This window comes from Sebastes umbrosus, chromosome 13, assembly GCF_015220745.1.
Source record: "Sebastes umbrosus isolate fSebUmb1 chromosome 13, fSebUmb1.pri, whole genome shotgun sequence".
Lineage (NCBI taxonomy): Eukaryota > Metazoa > Chordata > Actinopteri > Perciformes > Sebastidae > Sebastes > Sebastes umbrosus.
Window position 1 is genome coordinate 19,451,216 of NC_051281.1, and position 19,150 is coordinate 19,470,365.

Below are 19,150 nucleotides of genomic sequence, written 5' to 3' on the forward strand. Positions count from 1 at the left end.
AGATATGTGAATGGAAATGGGTTCTATGGGTACCCACGAGTCTCCCCTTTACAGACATGCCCACTTTATGATAATCTCTTGTAGTTTTGGGGAAGTCATAGTCAAGTCAGTACACTGACACACTGAACAACTAATTTGCAATTAATCGCGATTAACTATGGAGAATCGTGCGATTAATCGCGATTAAATATTTGAATCGATTGACAGCCCTAATTTAGATTCATCTATTTTTATTTACATTTTAAATCCACAGATCTCACTGTGAACAGTTTTTATTGGAAGTCCTCTCTGCTAAAGAAATAGTCCCGATGAAAACTGGGAAGACAAAGATCGCTCAAAACTTGCACAAAAAAGAGAAAATCCTCACGGCTCGATACCACTAGAGGTGTCGTACGTGAAAAAATATGTTAATTTGTGTGTAATTTGGATGGATTGTCTCTTTAATCTTGTGCGCATGTGAAAGAGACCGTGGGACAGAAAATAGCTCACACCTGCATCTTATTAGATTAGTTAGTAAAAAAGACTCCTTCCTCTCCTCTGCACGGCAGCACCACAACATTCAATGTATTGTTTGGTTTAGATGTTTCAAATCAGCTGTGAACCTCTGCTATGCAGTGAGCACCATCTCTCTCCTCACATGTCAGGTTTACCTGGAGGAGACTGTCCAAAATCCTCCTCACACATTCCCACAGCTGCAAAAGCTGGCCCTGGGACATCTCATTGTCAATGACAGATATAATATATAACAGAAAAGGTTAATCCTTGCAATAGACATAAATAATGCTGTTAGAGATAGGAATAGTGAGAAAAGACTTTAAGCATCAGCAGTGTCTGGGATCTTATATGTGTGTCTGCCTTGTTGCAGAAAGAAAGAGGGATTTGTTTCACTATCAGCATCCCGTCATCCCACACCTCGGCCTCGGTCACTTTGTTCACCTCGCCAGAGTGGGTGTTTTTTTATGTGCGTGATTGTGTGTGTGGTAGTTTATGCCTCTCAAATGAGGTGTGAAGTGATGGGATAAAAAGCAGACACCAGTTGGCAGAGCTGTGTGGGAAGGGCTGGTGTTTTATTGCTCTTTCACAAGCGTTCCTCTATAGTCTGTTTCTTATTCATCCTAATTTATTGTGTACACTCAGAGTCGCTCTTTGTTTTAATGCCATTCGTTCCTACTTCCATGTGTGATTTAGTCTTTAGTCTGTTTTTATTTCCTCCTGACACACACCTCTGTGTCTGTCTGTCTTTTAGTCCCTCTAATTTACTTATCTGACTGTGGGATGTTTGATGGATTTCAACCCACCATAGCAGACCTTAAATGTATGTTATAAAAGGAAGTGACTACTATCCTTTTAACCATGAAAAGACATCCATAAAAAACATTCAAATTCCAGGACTGTAAAATTTTGATAAACTCAAAATTAAGTAAACTTCTAAAAGGCTCAACTTCCTACAACATCAGCGACTGGTGTTGCATGTTTCACTGCTGTGAGCTCACGGCCTGATGGCACCCAGATCCATCCTAACCCCGTCATATTAACACACACACACGGTTTACACACATCTGTGATTACATATTTAATGGTTGAAGTGAAAAACTCACGTACTTCTCTTAATATTAGGTCTGCAGCTAACCATTATTTTTTATATCAATTTATGTGGCAATTATTTTTCTCTTAATAATTAATCATTTGGTCCATGAAATGTCAGAAAATAGTGAAAAATTCAAATCCAAATCCGTAAAATTACCAATTTACTACGACGTAAGACAAAGAAAAGCAACAAATCTTCACAATTGAGAAGCTGGAACTTTATTTGTTGAGTTTTTCCTTTTCCAAATTGAGGACAGGGGATGTCATATACAGACTGTAAAGCCCTCTGAGACAAATTAGCTTTTTTTGTGGCTATATACAGTAACTGAAATTGATTTGACTTGACTCAAAACTCATGGAGATTATTGGCCTACCCTTTGCCGGCCTCATTTCCTTCTCATTCCCCTGTGATTTCAGTATATTCGACTGCTGATTGATGGCTCGTCGTATCCCATCATGAAGCTCACGAGACAAGAGGCTGAAGGTATGACATGAGCCGACTGTGACAGAAAGAAAAACATAGGGAGCTACAGTTACAGAGGAAAGCCAGAGGGCACGTGTCTCCTGAGCTTCATAATCTGGTAAAGTCATGACCGGTCATCAAAGACAGAGAGGAACTGGGACCTAAACAGACACGCGGGTATCATCTGAGCAGGAAGTGGGGTTGCTGAAGGTGATGCAGCACCCACTGTTTTTTTTCCTGTAGGCTTAAAGTTTAAAATGCAATGGAAATTTAAAAACTCTATATTGTTAAAATATTTTTTAAAATATCTCATATGAACCTCCACGGGGTGAATGTGCATCGGTAGATCCTCGCTCGTCTCCTGTATGAAATGGCTCTCTGTCCTGCGTTATTATAAACTATAGTAACCTGGTTATGAGTCATCCATACACTGCCTCACTCCCACTTCCTCTCCTCGCAGTTCTCATGCATTAGCTCTGTGTTGTAAGGGTTTTACCCAGCCATGGCAGGTCTCAGGAACTGCTAATGCTTAAAAAATATATACATTATTCAGGTTAAACAACTGGTAAATAAAAATGGCCTGTTGCTAAATTGACTTGTGTATTTAAAATCATGAGTTTTACTGCCCTCCGGTGGACACAGGTAGGAACTGCATCATTGAATTTGACTTTAATAGGAATAATACAATTATCAGTACTGATTATATTCTTCAGACGTATCAATAAGACATTTCTATGTTCATAATAGTATCTGTGTATCTTTGTTATAAAACAATATAAATCCCTGCATCATGTAATGTACTAATCTGCTGTGTAAGTATGTTAACTTGACTACATTGATGCTAACTTGATGAATTTAATAGTGCAGTTTTACACAGTGACCACTAGAGGGCAGCGAACACTTGTGATTTTAAATACACAGATCAATATCTCCTAGCATCAACACAGAAGAAGACTCAGGAACTGATAATGCTTAAAATATATAAATTATTCAGGTTAAGCAACTGGTTAATACTTCTTAAGAATAAAATCAGTATTGGTGTATTATTCCTTGTTTGACAAATTCAATGATGCAGTTCCTACCTGTGACCACTGGAGGGCATTAAAACTTGTTATTTAAATACACAAGTCAAGTTGTTTGACCATAAGCAATAATAACATGATAAAAGCCATGGTATTTAGTGTAATTATTTAATGTTATACAGTGTTTTTTAGGGATTCTTTTTTACACATAAAGGAACATCCCAATAATGTTTTCCTTTGTATTACCCACATTATGTTGACAAGAAGATTCAAGGGATTAACAATAAATCACTGCTTTTGAAGGACCAGTGTGTAACACTTAGGGGGATCTATTGGCAGAAATGGAATATAATATTAATATGTTTTTTTTAGTGTATAATCACCTGAAAATAAGAATCGTTGTGTTTTCCGTTACCTTAGAATGAGCCTTTTATAACTATATAGGGAGTGGGTCCTCTTCACAGAGTCCGCTATGTTGCACCGCCATGTCTCCACAGTAAAACCGAAACACTTTTAACTTTTCCTACTTGGGCCGGAGATAACATACTCACTAACGTTACAAGTTAAAATCACGAGTGTTCACTGCCGTCTAGTGGACACTGTGGAGAACTGCAATATTAAATTCATCAAGTTAGCATCAACGCAGCCAAGTTAACATATTTACACTTCTGGGAAATGTACACTTTCTTAGCACATTACATGTTGCAGGGTTTTATATTGTTTTTTAACAAAGTATACATAAGAAATACAGATACTATTATGAACATATAAATGTCTTGTTGACACCTCTGAAGAATATAATCAGTATCTATAACTATTATTCCTAAAGTCTGCAATGGCACTAACAAATTCTGTGATGCAGTTCCTACCTGTGACACTGGAGGGCATTAAAACTTGGGATTTTTTCACCTTTAATGAATCCAAGACATGTCTGTTTGAAGAGCCCTCAACTTCCTCTGACACAGGTTCAGAAGTTTACTGCACTACGCTGTTAAAGAATGCTTTATCTTTTTAATTTTTCTTAACCAGTCTTGTGGTTTCTAGGATATGTTCATCCGCTCCCTGCTGCATCACAACTCTTATTTAATTTATTTATTTTTCTTTTGTTTGGTGACAGATGACAATTTATGCTCCCCCACCCCAGTGCTGTTTTGTCATCTCTCTCGCCACATAGTCTGTGGCTGGCTGATTTGTAGGCTTACATGTGGTCGCTCTCCGTCTAGCAGAGACAGGAAGAGAAAGAATACAGGCAGAAAAAAAGGAGGTAAAGAAGAAATGCAAAGGGATGTGAGAGCACTCGAGCGTTTGGAGAGAGGAGGGGAGGAAATGCTGGGCGGAAGTAGTGTGAGCAGATAAGAATGGGGAGTATGGAGGTATGAAGGACGTGAGGCTGTGGAAGACTGGTAATTAAAGCGTGGGGAGGACTGGAGAGAGATTTAGCTCAGGAGAGGATAGAGGTGAAGGGAAATGATGAACACCCAGAGTGCTAATGGAACAATACAGTATACTGCTTTATGAAACGGGTCTGGTCAGTTTGAGATAATCAAGGGTTCAAAATAGTTATTACGATGAGTTGGTGAGTACGTCTAAAGTGTTATACTTTTACACTCAGTTGTCACTTAATTAGGCACACTCGTACAATCTGTTGCAATTCAATACAACAGCTCAGTCATAAATTCTACCTTTACAAAGATAATATTGTTCAGTTTTGATTGACTTTGGCAGAGGGGTATTCGTTTAACTACATTTTTATTATTGGCGTTGTAGTTTGCATTTGTGTTGAACTGGATTACATTATATTGAGAGGTATTTCTGATATTTTCCCAACCCCATTTACAAACGTGAGGAGAGAAAAATATAAGAAACACATTTCAGTATAATCTCAATAATAAACATATAGTTGAATTACCATCCCTCGGAAGGTTTTAACAAAAACTGAACATTAAACAACAGCTTTGTAGAGGTAGAAAATGTGGCCTGGTCGCTGGTTGATATTGTCATGATCCCTCACTGGCTTCCCATCCAATAGCACACTGGAGCCATTCAAAAGTCCTGTCATCAGGGGCTAAACCCAAGACACCAGAAGTGCACGCCCCCTGACCACGGTTAGGGTTACGGTGCTCGACAGTGGGGGAAAGTCAACAACAGCTGAATCTTTTTCAGATTAATCTTTTTCCGCTTGCCGTTTCGCCTCGCTGTAATTGCGTTTTTCGGACGCTTTGTGCACTATTTTCATAGCTACATCTTGGATGCATGCTTACGATCTGGCACCCGGTTGCTACACTTGTATCGAGGTTGACGCCCAGAAATGTCCCAAACACAGGGAAATAGGAAAATACAGGCAGAGGGCAGCGTCACTGCAGATACAGACACCGCCCCCACTTCTAGTGTGTCGTAAATAATGATTGAGAGGGATTATTTACCTATGAGTCTGTTTGGGAAAACCCTACTCATTCTGCCTTTAATGTGGGAATCAAAGTTACGCATGAGGGACCAATTATGTGCCTGCGATGGTATATCTGGGAAAAAGCAGGACTAGCCAAACTGTTCCCTGCTGCACCTTTATTTTTGAGTGTTTACAGTCGATGCAGCATATGTTGGTGTTGCAAGAACACACACACACACACACACACACACACACACACACACACACACATGCACACAAGTATGCACTTAAAACATATCCCCGTTATCAGCTATGAAAGGAGACTGGTATTTATCAGCTCTCTGTTTAAGCCATGCAGAAAGATAAAGACCAGTGCACATAGTGTACCATACAAGTGCTCTAGACAAGGATATCTTATGCCCTTACATGCTTACACACACACATACGTATCCACACACACACATGCACAGTTTATTTCAGCAATAAACCACTTCTGAATTACGACACTCCATTCCAGCTCGCTCCACTCCTCCCCTCTGTCACTGTATGTTTTATTTCTCCCTCTGTGTGAATTATAGCAAAATTATTACTTTGACAGAACCATTTGTCTTCAGGAAATTAGTCGCCTTGATTAATTTCCTTTTTATGAGGATGTATGATTTATAACTCTAAGTATGTATTGATAGAGTTCACCCTACTTCATGTGCCTGAGGAGCTTTTTCCACCATAACAATAGAGCACATAGCGAAGGAAACAGTTGGCAGTTTATTTCCAGATCCGAACTTTAAATTACATCTATAATCTTGACAAGAAGGTGCAAATGATTTATTCTGATTATGTAGTTTGCATGCACACACTGTTTTATCTCAGTTTAATAACTCTGTAGTATCGGAGGCTTCTTCATACTGCAGTGAATCAGTACAGTGTATTAAGGGATTCCTGCCTTTTGAAATATTTTTCTTTCAGTTGGGTACCAACATTAGAAGTTAGATCAGGCTTTATCATAAATTATATCTTGGATATCGCAGGGTAGTCAGTATGGTGGTGATGCCATCGCCATAGTGGGCAAGATATATTGCGGTTATCATATCACGACTGACTAATCAGTCCAGTCCTCAACAGTATTCATCTGTAAATGTAAAAATTCACAGCACACACTGAGTGCTGCCCGTTATTCATGCGAGGTTTGAGTTGTTTTGACAGGACAGTTGTCGGTCTGTTGTCTTCTCTACAGGCAACAGCTGCAGGCTCGAGATTGAAGACAAAACACACACCTCCTGTTTCAAAAAGCCACCCATAGACAAAGCTGTGACTACCACACACACACACAGGCTGCATGTACGAGTGCACACACATCTAGCTCTGAGTTCAACTGAGGCTTTATCTCTCACTATCTGCATCTGATTTGTCTGTGAGCTTGTTTGAATTGTTGTCTGACATTGTTTAGGCTGCAGTTTTATTAATTCCTTCGAGACCCATGGTTCTAGCTACATATAACAGTTTCTGTCTGGGGACAAACATCACTGTGTTTGCTGGTTCTCACAGGAACACTGTCAGGCCCCTAAACCGCAGAGGTCATCACTTACTGACCCCCTGAACTCCCAGACCATGCAAACACGCCCAATTCCCATGGTATCCTCGACCCTCAGCCCTTGTAAAAGCGATGTCGTCATATTTTTCTGTTTCCACCCCTGCAACCCTCGCATGCTTTCTGTCCCTTGAGCCTCTGTGGTCATGTCCAGTCCCTCAGAGATGTAAATGGCACACACAACACTGAGATATACCGTATGTGTGTGTATTTAAGGCACCTGTCCGACCTGATCTTTTAGTTGAAGCTCCTTGCCCTCACATACTCATTCTCCTTGTCAACATCCAGCAGCGATTCTGGTGAAGTAGGTGAAGAGAGGAGACATACTTTACTACCGAGTCTGCAGACACAAATCTATTTATTAGGAGATATTTAAAATTGAGGTATGGTCTGGAGAACGGAAACATATTTCCAGCACAGCCAGACTCACATTTTCCCTCCTTCCTATCTGCATCCCTGTCTTCTCTCTTTCGTCACTCTAAGTATCATAATCAGATTGTTATATTTAGCTTGCAGATTAGGGGTCTGTCTGCACTTTCAAACAGTCAGCAATCAAAATCCTCTTTAAACAGCCCTTTACTCTGCCTTTCAAGCTTGCTTGGCCTATGTGAGTTGTTTTTATTAAGGTGATATTTGACAGCAGAGTCTGGCTTTATCTACGTTAACTTAATCTCTTCACTGCTCTGTCTGGCATGTCTTGGAATAACGTGTGTGTGTTTTGGGGGTCTTAGAGTTTCTTTTAGTTGTGTGTTAGAAAAAGAGGGAAAAGATATTTCAGCACGCAGGGTTTAAAGTGTATCCACGTTGATTCTAAGACAAAAAAAAATGATATCTAAAAACAAGAATATATGAAGTATTATGTGTGTAAGAATCTCTCGTTGCATCTGCCCATTTTGTTCCTAAATTTGAAAATAATTAAAAGGAGTTCACTGATGTAAAACTGTTTTCTTGAGGTGTTTCTGTATGTTCACATGTATGTATTTAGTTATATTGCTTCTTTGGCTTCGATCAGCTGTTCTCAGACAGTGGACATTTGTAACTACACTGTTCGACCACTGGATGGGTGTAGAGAGCGTGGCGTGCTGAAGGAGAGGATTTCACTAGAAAAAGAAAAGGGTGCTATGTCTCCCCCCGTGTGGTACAATCAGAAAATACAAGCAAAATGTGGGAAATATGTTTAATTGATAGAGAATTGTTTGTCATACTTCTTGTTGCATTGTTGTGATGCTTTGGTTGCATTGATAACCTCTATTTTCAATTCTTCTCTTCTCTATTTTTAACAGGTACGTTTACTTTTTTTTGTTTCCCCATATATCACCAATGTTATCCTAGCTTTTGTTAAACTCCCAACACTCATGACATCATTGATGAATAGAAATCAATAGATAATTGATTCAGATGAATTACACTCCAAACTCTAAGCCAATGTTCAGCAGCTGACAGTTTATTTGGAGTATTGCATCCTTGACCGGAAGTTGATCAACAATAACTTTTTCTACCTCTCCACTCTCAGGGTCACCCTGGACTTGTTGGTGCTCAGGGCCCCCAGGGGCCTTCAGGGAGACCAGGTGATCATGGCATCGAAGGACCAAAGGGGCAGAAAGGTGACCTCGGCCGTGGTGGCTTCATGGGTCCTAAAGGAAATGTGGTAAAATATCCTTCTCTTTTTAATCTAATTGTTAAAAATCACAACACTTTTGTTTGTCCTCTTGTTTAATGTGTGATTCTTGTCGCTCCGCAGGGAATGACCGGCGTTCCCGGGTTTTCTGGAAGCGATGGCATTCCTGTAAGTCTACCCAGAAGTCTGTATGAATGGGAGAAAAGATCACTGTATTGATTCTGCCTGTGATGTGTTCTGACTGCTCTGTTGTGGTCTGACGTTCGCTCTGCAGGGCCACCCAGGACAAGCTGGGTCCAGGGGGAAGCCAGGGGCAGACGGCTGTAACGGGACACATGGAGAATCAGGGTTTCCGGGGCAACCTGGCTATAATGGCGCACCTGGTTTTCCTGTAAGTGCACCTCCAAACCTGGATAGTGAGTTATAAAATACATAGAGTTTGATTTCGTGTAAGTTACCATTACTGACTGTCTTTTTGTTTTCCCCCTCAGGGACAACCAGGTTGGAAGGGACAGAAGGGAGACACTCTGAAGCTGAGTGTGTACATGGAGCGCTTCAGGGTGAGGAAGATGTTCTGAAGAACTCCTGGTTTCATAAAATTACATAAGCGACTTGATATTGCTGTAACAAAGACATATAGATCTCATTAACCTTGTGAATCTCTGACCACCACAGGGAGATCCAGGCACACCAGGGGTCAACGGAATATATGTAAGACACATTATTCAAATTATTCGTTCATGTGTTCTGATCATAGAGGCATGAACAGATAATGGTTGTTACATATGATATTGTCAAAATCTACATTTCTATTGTTGCAATCTTTCTCATTTACCGCCTTTATTTGATTTTTGTCAGGGGCCTCCAGGAAAACCAGGATGGCAGGGTAAGAGAGGCTTCCCAGGACCAAAGGTAAGTGTGTGTTTGAGTGAAATCTTAATTTTAGTTTGTGAAGCTCCATTTTTTTATGACACAAAGTGCTTATTAGGATCCTGTTTGTGTCTTCTTCTAGGGTCCCCCAGGGCCTCCAGGTCCCCGTGGACCAAAGGTAAGGCAACAATAATATATATTTAATAGGGCTGTCAAAGTTAACGCGATAATAACACATTCACGCAAATTTGTTTCAATGCCACTAATTTCTATAAGGCATTAACGCAACTTGCGTAAAGATCCTGGCATCATATGAAACTAGAAAACCTCAGGAATCCATTGGTGCCAACCATGTCATACTAGCTTGTTGCGAATGAGGTTAAATAACGCTCCAAACTTACGCTAAATTTTGGTGAGGAAAAACTAGCATGGCCATTTTCAAAGGGGTCCTTTGACCTCTGACCTCAAGATATGTGAATGAAAATGGGTTCTATCGGTACCCACGAGTCTCCCCTTTACAGACATGCCCACTTTATGATAATCACATGCCGTTGTGGGCAAGTCATAATCAAGTCAGCACACTGACACACTGACAGCTGTTGTTACTTGTTGGGCTGCAGTTTGCCATGTTATGATTTGAGCATATTTTTTTATGCTAAATGTAGTACCTGCGAGGGTTTCTGGACAATTGATTTCCAATAATAAATATATACATACTGTGGTGGCAGTTTCTGTTAAAACAAGACACAAACCAACGTAACAACTTGTCTTTCAGTGAATTTAATAAAAAGGCATACATTAATAACTAAAACATCTGCAGATGGACTCACGAGCACAGCCACCTGTTGTGGACTGTGGCAAGTGAGCCCCGAATACAAAGAGTAGTCAGTATTTATACATTTAAAGCATAACATGAAGATAAGTGCAAAGAAGAAAGGAAGAGAAGGATAGAAAGTGTATCAATGCGTCAGCACACAGCAGACAACAGAGCATCACAAGACATAACAAGTATTTCAGCAATCTGTTGTTTGCAGTTACAGAGAACTAAAATGTCAGGTCACTGTCCTATGGTGACGAAGTTGAACATGTGAGGCCCTGAGATTATCTAAAGGTACAGTGTTAAACTGCAGATATGAAAATTGCCATTACAATACATTTGCAAAAGGCAAGCATATTTGCCCACTCCCGTGTTGATAAGAGTATTAAATACTTGACAAATCTCCCTTTAAGGTACATTTTGAACAGATAAAAAATGTGTGATTGATATGCGTTTCATCGCGATTAACTATTGACCATCATGCAATTAATCTCTATTAAATATTTTAATCTATGGACAGCCCTAATATTTAATGTAATATAATAGAAATGTGTTGTATAAGTACTGCATGACATGTTATCAAACATGAACTTGAATTTATGAATGCAGCTTCAAGTGTTTTTTGTTTGTTCTGTGCAGGGCTCTATGACCAAAGTGCTGAAGGGGCTCAGAGGAGACCAAGTGAGTGACCGTGTTTGTCAAATTCATTGCTAATATTTATGAGTCAAGTCTACTTGCATTGCTGTAAAGCAAATGCATCAAAAATGGCTTGCTGTTGCTGCACGGAAAATCCTGAATTCATTTAGGTCACGAGTCATGGGATCCACTTCAGTTTGAGCTCTACATGTGTACTTTCCCACGCAATGATTTGCTGTGGTGGAATGAAACTAAGTACATTTACTCAAGTACTGTAAAGACAAGTACAAGTCCAGTTTTGAGATACTTTTACTTTACTTATTAGTATTTTAATGCTCCTTCTACTCCACTATATGTCAGAGGAAAATGTTCAACAACATTTATCTGACAGCTAGAGTCTTTTTCAGATTAAGATTTTAAGATTAAGATTTGGTAAAATGATGAATGATAAACTCATAAAATACGATACAATCTTAAAGATAAAATCAGGGATTTAAAACCATTACAAAAAACAGTCTCTAGTTGGAGCCCCTTATCACAGATTTCTGAGTTGTTAGCAGTTCCACTAAAGAGAGATTTGTTTTTTCCTCTCCTTTTAATTATCTCACAACCTCTCAGATTTATCTTGTGACCCTTTGGAGGAGGCTTGACCCCTAGCTTGGGAACCATTGGACTAAACTACTTAGCTGTAAATAAAATGGTTAAAAGTCGCTCCGCCTCGACCAGCTACAGCAGTAAAGTGCTGCTTACACATTCTAGCATCAGTATTAAAAATGTAATAATGTCACATATTGTAATATGTCGGTGACAGCAGTAATACTGCTAATTGATACTTTTAAGCATATTTTGCTGCTGTACTTTTACCTATGTTGGATTTTGATTGCAGGACATTTACTTGTAATTGAGTGTTTTGAAACTGTGGTTCTTTTACTTAAGTAAAGGGTCTGAGAACTGGAGGATGATTTGTTTCTCTGAGCTGGCTGATTTTCTTTCCACTACAGGGGGACATCGGACCGCCAGGGCCACAAGGAAACTCTACTCATCAGCAAATTAAGCCCCCCTTTGGACCCTCGGTGTGTACATGTTCAACATGTTGTCGTTGTTGTAATGTTTAAAGACGGTCTCTAAAATCTGAAATATAAATATGAGTGGTGTTACAGACACTGACACATGCACCAATAATATTGTCTACTGTCATTATTTTAGGGTCCTCGTGGAGAGAAAGGTCTGAAAGGAGAAATTGGAGAACCGGTATGTGACCACTCATGAATACACATGTATATGTACATAGACATATAATAACATTAACACCTCAGCATGCCGATTCCTCCGCTCATCTTTTGTTTTGTTTGGTTTATTTCAGGCTGACAACAGAGGAGAAACTGGTGTGATGGGATTCCCTGGATCACGGGTAAGCACAGGCATATTTCAGCCACAAACTGTCCTCTATCTGTGAGTTAAATTCACATCATGTGATGTTAATGCCGTTCTAGGGTTTTCCTGGTGTAGATGGGCGTCTCGGACAAAGGGTATGTCTGTGTGAAAAACGAGAGATGTTGCATCATTACTGTATTGCCAAATTAAATGTCATTTTATAACATTATGATGACAACTCTCTTTCAGGGGGATTATGGCGAAATAGGACCAAAAGGCAGAGATGGTTATAAGGTGAGAATGCACTTGATCGTGAACCCTGATCCCTGATTATGCATCTGTGCACCCAGACACTGGAACAAAACCTGAACGGGCTATTCAGCATACGGTTTTATATAGTCAATGATTCTGGGGACATGACATAATTAACATGCTGTTATGCGACTTCACTCCTCAAACAATGATCAACACTATTTTGCTCACACTATTTAGCTGATTTTTAAAATCTTATTTGAACCTTGTGAGTGTTAATCCAGCCACAAGGATCAGAATTTAAAAGGAAAACGAGAGACACAGAACACAACATTAAGATAAATGTCACAGTCATTTCCAAGCCATGTGTGCACATCCAGCATGTGATCTCGTTCATTGAAATGACAAGTGAAACTGCAGCCACTGAATACTGAAAGACTGACATTAAGTTTGTGTTTCAGGGAGTCAGGGGTGACCCAGGAGAACTGATTTCAGGATCAGGATCCATATGGCCCGGGTCCACATCAGGTAAGTTGATTAATACCTGAGAAGCAGTCAAATAATCAGCCAATGCAAAATACCCACTGCCTGACACGTACTGACATGCACTCTGTGAAAAAAGTTGCTGACATGAAGTGAAACTGTGGGGAAATTAGTGACATCATTGAACTTTAACCGACCGCACAAACTTGTCGGAGCAAAATGTGAAGTGTACAAGGTGTGGTTTGCCTAGACAGACATACCCAAAATAAACCAAGAATAGCTCCACATCTACCAGGTCTATATGTATGATCTTGGTCTCTATGGATAGGTAAGACCTCAGATAATTCATCCCCAGTGTCAGTAACATTGTGACTGTTTTTTTAAATTGTGATGAACCAAAGGAAAAATGTAAATTTGTATCCTTGCCTAAAATGTTTTCTAGATTAGACAGTGGATAACACCATTATAGCAATGATGCCATGCACAGAGATGCCACTGAATTCATTCAGCAACACCTTGACTACAACTGTGCCAAAGCAGATATAAATAACACAAAGCACATAGATTCTACAAAGGTTTTAGTGAGGATAGGACCAGGCGGACTCTCCATTTGGCCACTTTGATACCCAAAGTGTGCCAAAAGGGTTTTCTACCTCTGGCTATAAAATACTACTGATATCCACTACAGGAGGCTATGTGCACTGCACACAATGGAGCCTTTTGCCATGACATTTACCTTATGCATCATCAGATTATACCATTGTGCACAGTATAAAATAAAAAAAAATTAAACTAAATTCTATAATTTTGACTCCAAATGGAGTAGTTTTATTATAATAATGAGATATGATAAAGTAAAACTTAGATAATAACAAATGAGATCAATAACAATGTAAATAAGATAACAAAAAATAATCCATAATCAATAATAATAATAATAATAATCAAGTGTGCACATTCAATATAAAAATGGTCAAAAATATTATAAGGTAAAAATACAATTTCTCCTGCATTGATTTTGTAAATAAAATATTGAAATCATTGCCAAACAAACATTGTTTGGACAAAGTACACTTGGAGTGTTGTTTTAGTCGCGTTAAGGCCTCGTCTTTTAGAAACAATTCGGTACCGGGTTTGTCGGGTAGAAGAGGTTAAGGAGTCTATGTCATGTTAGTGGAAGGAAACACTAGCAACAAATGTAGGAAAGAAATCTTCCAATTATTACTCAAAGAAGAAGAAGAGACTCTTATTTGTTTGTATTCCAGAAGTATAAAAGAAACTGAACAGGATTATTATTACAGTATATTCAAATGAGAATATAACAGTTAGAAACTCTTTATAATCCTTCATATATAATCTGTTACAGAGCTGCATAAGAATGGATTAAAGCAGTTCCAAGCAGTGTCAGTGATGTATGATTATAAGATACTAATAATTGTTTCTTTTCATTTTGCTTTGACTTTGATAAGCTGGTACTCCCGGTCCTCCTGGTGAGCAGGGTCCACACGGAGAGAGGGGCTCCGTTGGAGACCAAGGCTTCCCAGGATTCCCAGGACGCCCCGCATCTGAATCACAACAACTAGGTCTGTAAACCAAGAGATTCATCCACATACAACATACAAGTAAAGGGACCAGTAGCCTATATGACACGTGCAATGGTCAAATTCTGAGGTCAGTTTCATTTATATATCCCAGAATCTGTCAGTCTGCAAAACATATGACATCCTATGTCTTTAGACTCTTGCCTCAGATAAGAAAACAACTCCACACAAAAAACTTGAATAGGGAATAATGCAAAAAAGGGCAGAGAGACGTGGAATAGATGTCGTAAATATAGTAGAATCACAATATGATATAAGAGACATAATGACAAAATTAACTTAAGAACATAATAAATAATATATATATATATAGTAAATATTCAGTGTCGACTTCAATTTAGTTTCTGGAGTAGAACTCGAAAACTATTTCACTTAGGAACTTCAAATTTGGTATGATGGTTGACAGTGTGGTCTAGTTGTGCCTTTTGGGGGTTAGAAGTCCAGGGTGCCCATTAGTTAATTAGTCAATGCCCATTAATTCCATTAGTTCCAAAAGGGCAAAACCTTTGACCTTACTTTAGTAAGGGTCAAGCACTGAGCAGGGGTATGTGAGCCATGCTCACTTTTGCCTTGTTCACACAGAAGAAGTCACACAATCCAGCCTACAAGGTACATGAGGTTCTTTCTGGATTCTTTATATACAAACCATCAGTTAATCTTTATCTTTCCCTTTATGACTTTACAAAAGGATTATGAATTGAAATAAACACAACACAGGCAAGACAACGTTACAACATAGCAATTTTTAAAAAAAACATTTAGGCTACTTTACATGTGACACAATATACTAAGGTCACAACGTAGCTGCTTCGGCAGGTAGAACAAAGCAAATTCAGACTCAATTCACATTCATTTTTCAAGTCCAAGATATGTTAAACCTTTGATAAACTTAGCGAAAGCTTGAGCCAAATGCCAAAAATAAAGAATGTCTTTTTAATTTCTTTTTGTGTCTTTCAGTGTTGGATTTCATGGGGCCATTTGGTATAAAGGGGGAGCCAGGAGAGAAGGGCCGACAAGGGGAACGAGGACGCCCTGCTGACAGTGCAGGACCCCCGGGCATCAGCGGGCGCCCGGGGGGCAGGGGCCCTCCCGGACCCAAAGGATCATGTGAGTGAGCGAGTGAGCGAGTGAGCGAGTGAGCGAGTGAGCGAGTGAACGAGTGAGTGAGTGATTGAGCAATTCGTGTTAATACATCCACGTTAAATGTTATCTCCTTGGTGTCTGTACCTTTACTGTATTTCTACTCGTCTCTATTTCTATTCGTCTCTAGGGGCTGAGTTCTTCAAGGGCGCTCCTGGTGGGAGAGGAAGGCCCGGCAATGCGGGCTATAAAGGAGTGAAAGGTTCTGTGTTTCTACTGTTCATGCTATTATGGATTATTAGTGATTAACACAGAAAGATACATTTTTCTGAAGCACTTACACCTCCATTTAATTTGTAAAAGAGAAATTCATGATATACTCAGTAACACATTATGTTGCTGACCTGTGGGTGCAATGGTGTGTACATTTAGGTGATCACGGGGTGTGTGAATGCACCATCATAAACTCTCCAGCGGGGCTTCCTGGCCCTGCCGGTGAACGCGGTGATGCTGGAATGGCTGGAGAGTTTGGCCAGGAGGGTGACGTAGGAGAGCCAGGTCCCCTTGGAGACGACGGATTCCCTGTAAGAATAATTATCTCCATTCTGTCTTTTACGTTGTTCATTTTAATACCCTTCTCTGTTTCCTCACACTTTTCTATGTCGTCTCACAGGGAACTCCTGGGCTCAGCGGTGAGCCAGGCCAAAAAGGTCGAAAAGGGGAGGCGAGTGTGGCCTCACAGAAAGGTGCAGTGTGCCTGTTATTTCATCTCATTTCAGATCACAATGACCCCTCTGCTGTGTGTGTGTGTGTGTGTACTGTACTGATTGTATGCGTATGTGTTTGTGTATGATCGCTACAGGATATTCTGGAGACCCAGGGGTTCCTGGGCGAGATGGTGAGTCAGGAACGTTGGGTGTTCCAGGCCGAAATGGTTTGCCTGGTGTCCCTGGGAGCCGAGGTCTGCCAGTGAGTCCACCAGTCATATTGACAGTTTCATATTGTACATACTCGTCATATTCTGCTGACTTAGGGTTTCATCTAAAGTGACATTATCTCTTTTTGTTCATTTCATCTCATGAAAAATAAAATGAATCCTAGAGTATAATGATTGGGCTGGTTGATGTCAACAGGGAGAAGGTCCTAGAGGAGAACCCGGAGACAAAGGTTTCACAGGTCGGCCCGGTCGGCCTGGTCCAGCCGGGTTAAGTGGGATAGACGGTACAGTCCTTGGGGGGAACAAAGGCGAACGTGGTCTGCCTGGTGACGACGGCATCGCGGGCTATCATGGAGTTCAAGGAACACCTGGCATCCCAGGTGAGAGGCGGCTGACTGCCCCCTTCCATCCGTTTTATTCAACGTCAATATGGCGTTGCATATTTCTCCTTCAATGCTTTATGTCTTTACAGTGATTTGACCTGTTTTCACTCTACTAAGTATTTCATTTTACCTCGCCTCTCTTAAAATGCAAAAGCAGTGAAATGGGAATGAACATAAACATAACAAAAAAAAAAAGGAGAAAGCATGACGAGTATATTTGCCATTTTATTTACTTTTCTTTTTCTGCCTACTGTTGTCACCTTGATGCCGAGGCTGCATCCATCAAACCAGCTGCAGCGAAGCTTGTTTGAGATAATGCTTGTGCTTTTGAATAACTCTTGTTCCGAACAACTCTTGTTCTCTCTCTTTCATTCTCTCTCATTTGCAACTGAAAGGCGGCTGTAGTCCAACAGGAGATGGAGGACAGGTGGATGTAACAGGTAGCTGGTATAATAACGTTTTCATCTTGATGCTCCCTTTGTAACAACTCTGTTGTGCTTTTGCTTCTGGATTATTTAACTTGTGTGCATGACGAATTTTTGAATTGTTTACAATTTTAGATTTAGTGACCTGAGATACCAGCTAATGTAATGATGATGCCATGTTGTGAGAAACATTCCACGCTGGGCAGTAGACAAAAATCACTTGCACCAAAATAGTCATTTCCACATAAATAGTTTAGACTTTTACATACAACCATGATGTTGCCCTAAAGTTCATTTTTCTCTCAGCTCCTTGCGATGCTGTTCCAGGACCTCCTGGGCTGCCTGGACCTCCAGGACCCAATGGATTACCAGGTTTCCCAGGTAACACAACAAGAAACTAGTGCTGAATGTTGCCCGTAGGGTACCTGCTTTGAGTCATTTTTGATCCCCTGTTTATATTTCGGGAACCAACAGGTCCTCAGGGCCAAAAAGGACCACAGGGTCCATTAGGAGCACTCGGAGACAAAGGAGAAACAGGAGATCAAGGCATAGGTGGCCGTACTGGACCACCAGGTAAGGAGTGACAAGAAAACACTTACTGGGCAGTAGTCAGATAGATGGAATTGATTACATCTGAAATTTCATTTGTCTTCAGTCCAGATCATTTTCTTTTATTAACATTTATGATTCTTCCAATACAGGTTTTGCCGGCCCCCGTGGTGACTTGGGGGTTCCTGGCAGCCAAGGTTCAGTAGGAGCCCCTGGGGCGCCCGGTGTGCCCGGCCGGTACGGGCCACAAGGTCAGAAGGGTGTTCACGGACAGATCATTGGAGCATCGTCAGGACCCCCCGGTGACCCAGGGCTGCCTGGGCTTCAAGGGAATAAAGGCCAGACCGGTGATCCAGGAGAGCTAGGCTATTCAGGTTAGCCATGTCCTCACCTTGTCACTTATATTCAAACATAACAGTTTATTTAACCTACCTGTCACTTAGTCTTTCTTTGCCTTGTTGCCTTACTGTCAGCATTAGTGGCATCATTTGAAAGAAGAAGCTATTATCTAATGTTCTTATTCGTCCATTCCTCCAGGGATGACCGGCATGCCTGGTATGATCGGCTACAAGGGTGAGAGTGGCCCTCTAGGTCCACAGGGGGAGGAGGGGAGACCCGGGCCAGCGGGCAAGTATGGTTACCCTGGTGATCCCGGACAAGCAGGTTCACCTGGACCGCGTGGGGGTTTTGGACAGCCAGGTTAGACGAACATACACAACGAAACACTTTCTCTCAGAAATGTTCTTGTTCATGTCTAACGTCCCTGTTACCCTCTGGCATCCTGCTCACCAGGTTTCACTGGAGAGAGGGGAACTGAAGGAGACCCGGGCCCCCCAGGTCCAATAGGATTAAAAGGCATCCCAGGGACGTACGGTAATGATGGTGCTGTTGGAGAATATGGCCCATCAGGTGAACTGGGACAGCCGGGTGCAGATGGACGCCCAGGTCTTTCAGGAATGAAGGGTTTGTTCCTCAGATATTTACTCTGATAATCTAATCCAAGTAAGATTAAACACCAAATAATATCAAATCTATGTAATTTGTTTTTATTTCTGTGACATCTGATGGTCCCTCTCTTT

The 19,150-nt window shown here is 40.7% G+C and overlaps 1 protein-coding gene across 1 annotated transcript in view; it reads left to right on the plus strand.

The window, feature by feature from the left end:
- The window catches only part of col4a2 (collagen, type IV, alpha 2), a 72,048-nt gene that overhangs the window by 42,532 nt on the left and 10,366 nt on the right, over nt 1–19,150 (plus strand). Inside the window, 27 exon segments of the mRNA XM_037789936.1 lie at nt 8,560–8,694; nt 8,788–8,832; nt 8,939–9,055; nt 9,156–9,224; nt 9,340–9,375; nt 9,523–9,576; nt 9,677–9,712; nt 10,991–11,032; nt 11,989–12,060; nt 12,194–12,238; nt 12,351–12,398; nt 12,481–12,516; nt 12,611–12,655; nt 13,075–13,141; nt 14,566–14,679; nt 15,655–15,804; nt 15,968–16,039; nt 16,210–16,361; nt 16,451–16,523; nt 16,640–16,746; nt 16,911–17,094; nt 17,493–17,540; nt 17,829–17,903; nt 17,997–18,095; nt 18,224–18,445; nt 18,609–18,770; nt 18,864–19,034. Of these exon segments, the coding sequence (XP_037645864.1) occupies nt 8,560–8,694; nt 8,788–8,832; nt 8,939–9,055; nt 9,156–9,224; nt 9,340–9,375; nt 9,523–9,576; nt 9,677–9,712; nt 10,991–11,032; nt 11,989–12,060; nt 12,194–12,238; nt 12,351–12,398; nt 12,481–12,516; nt 12,611–12,655; nt 13,075–13,141; nt 14,566–14,679; nt 15,655–15,804; nt 15,968–16,039; nt 16,210–16,361; nt 16,451–16,523; nt 16,640–16,746; nt 16,911–17,094; nt 17,493–17,540; nt 17,829–17,903; nt 17,997–18,095; nt 18,224–18,445; nt 18,609–18,770; nt 18,864–19,034 (2,476 nt within the window).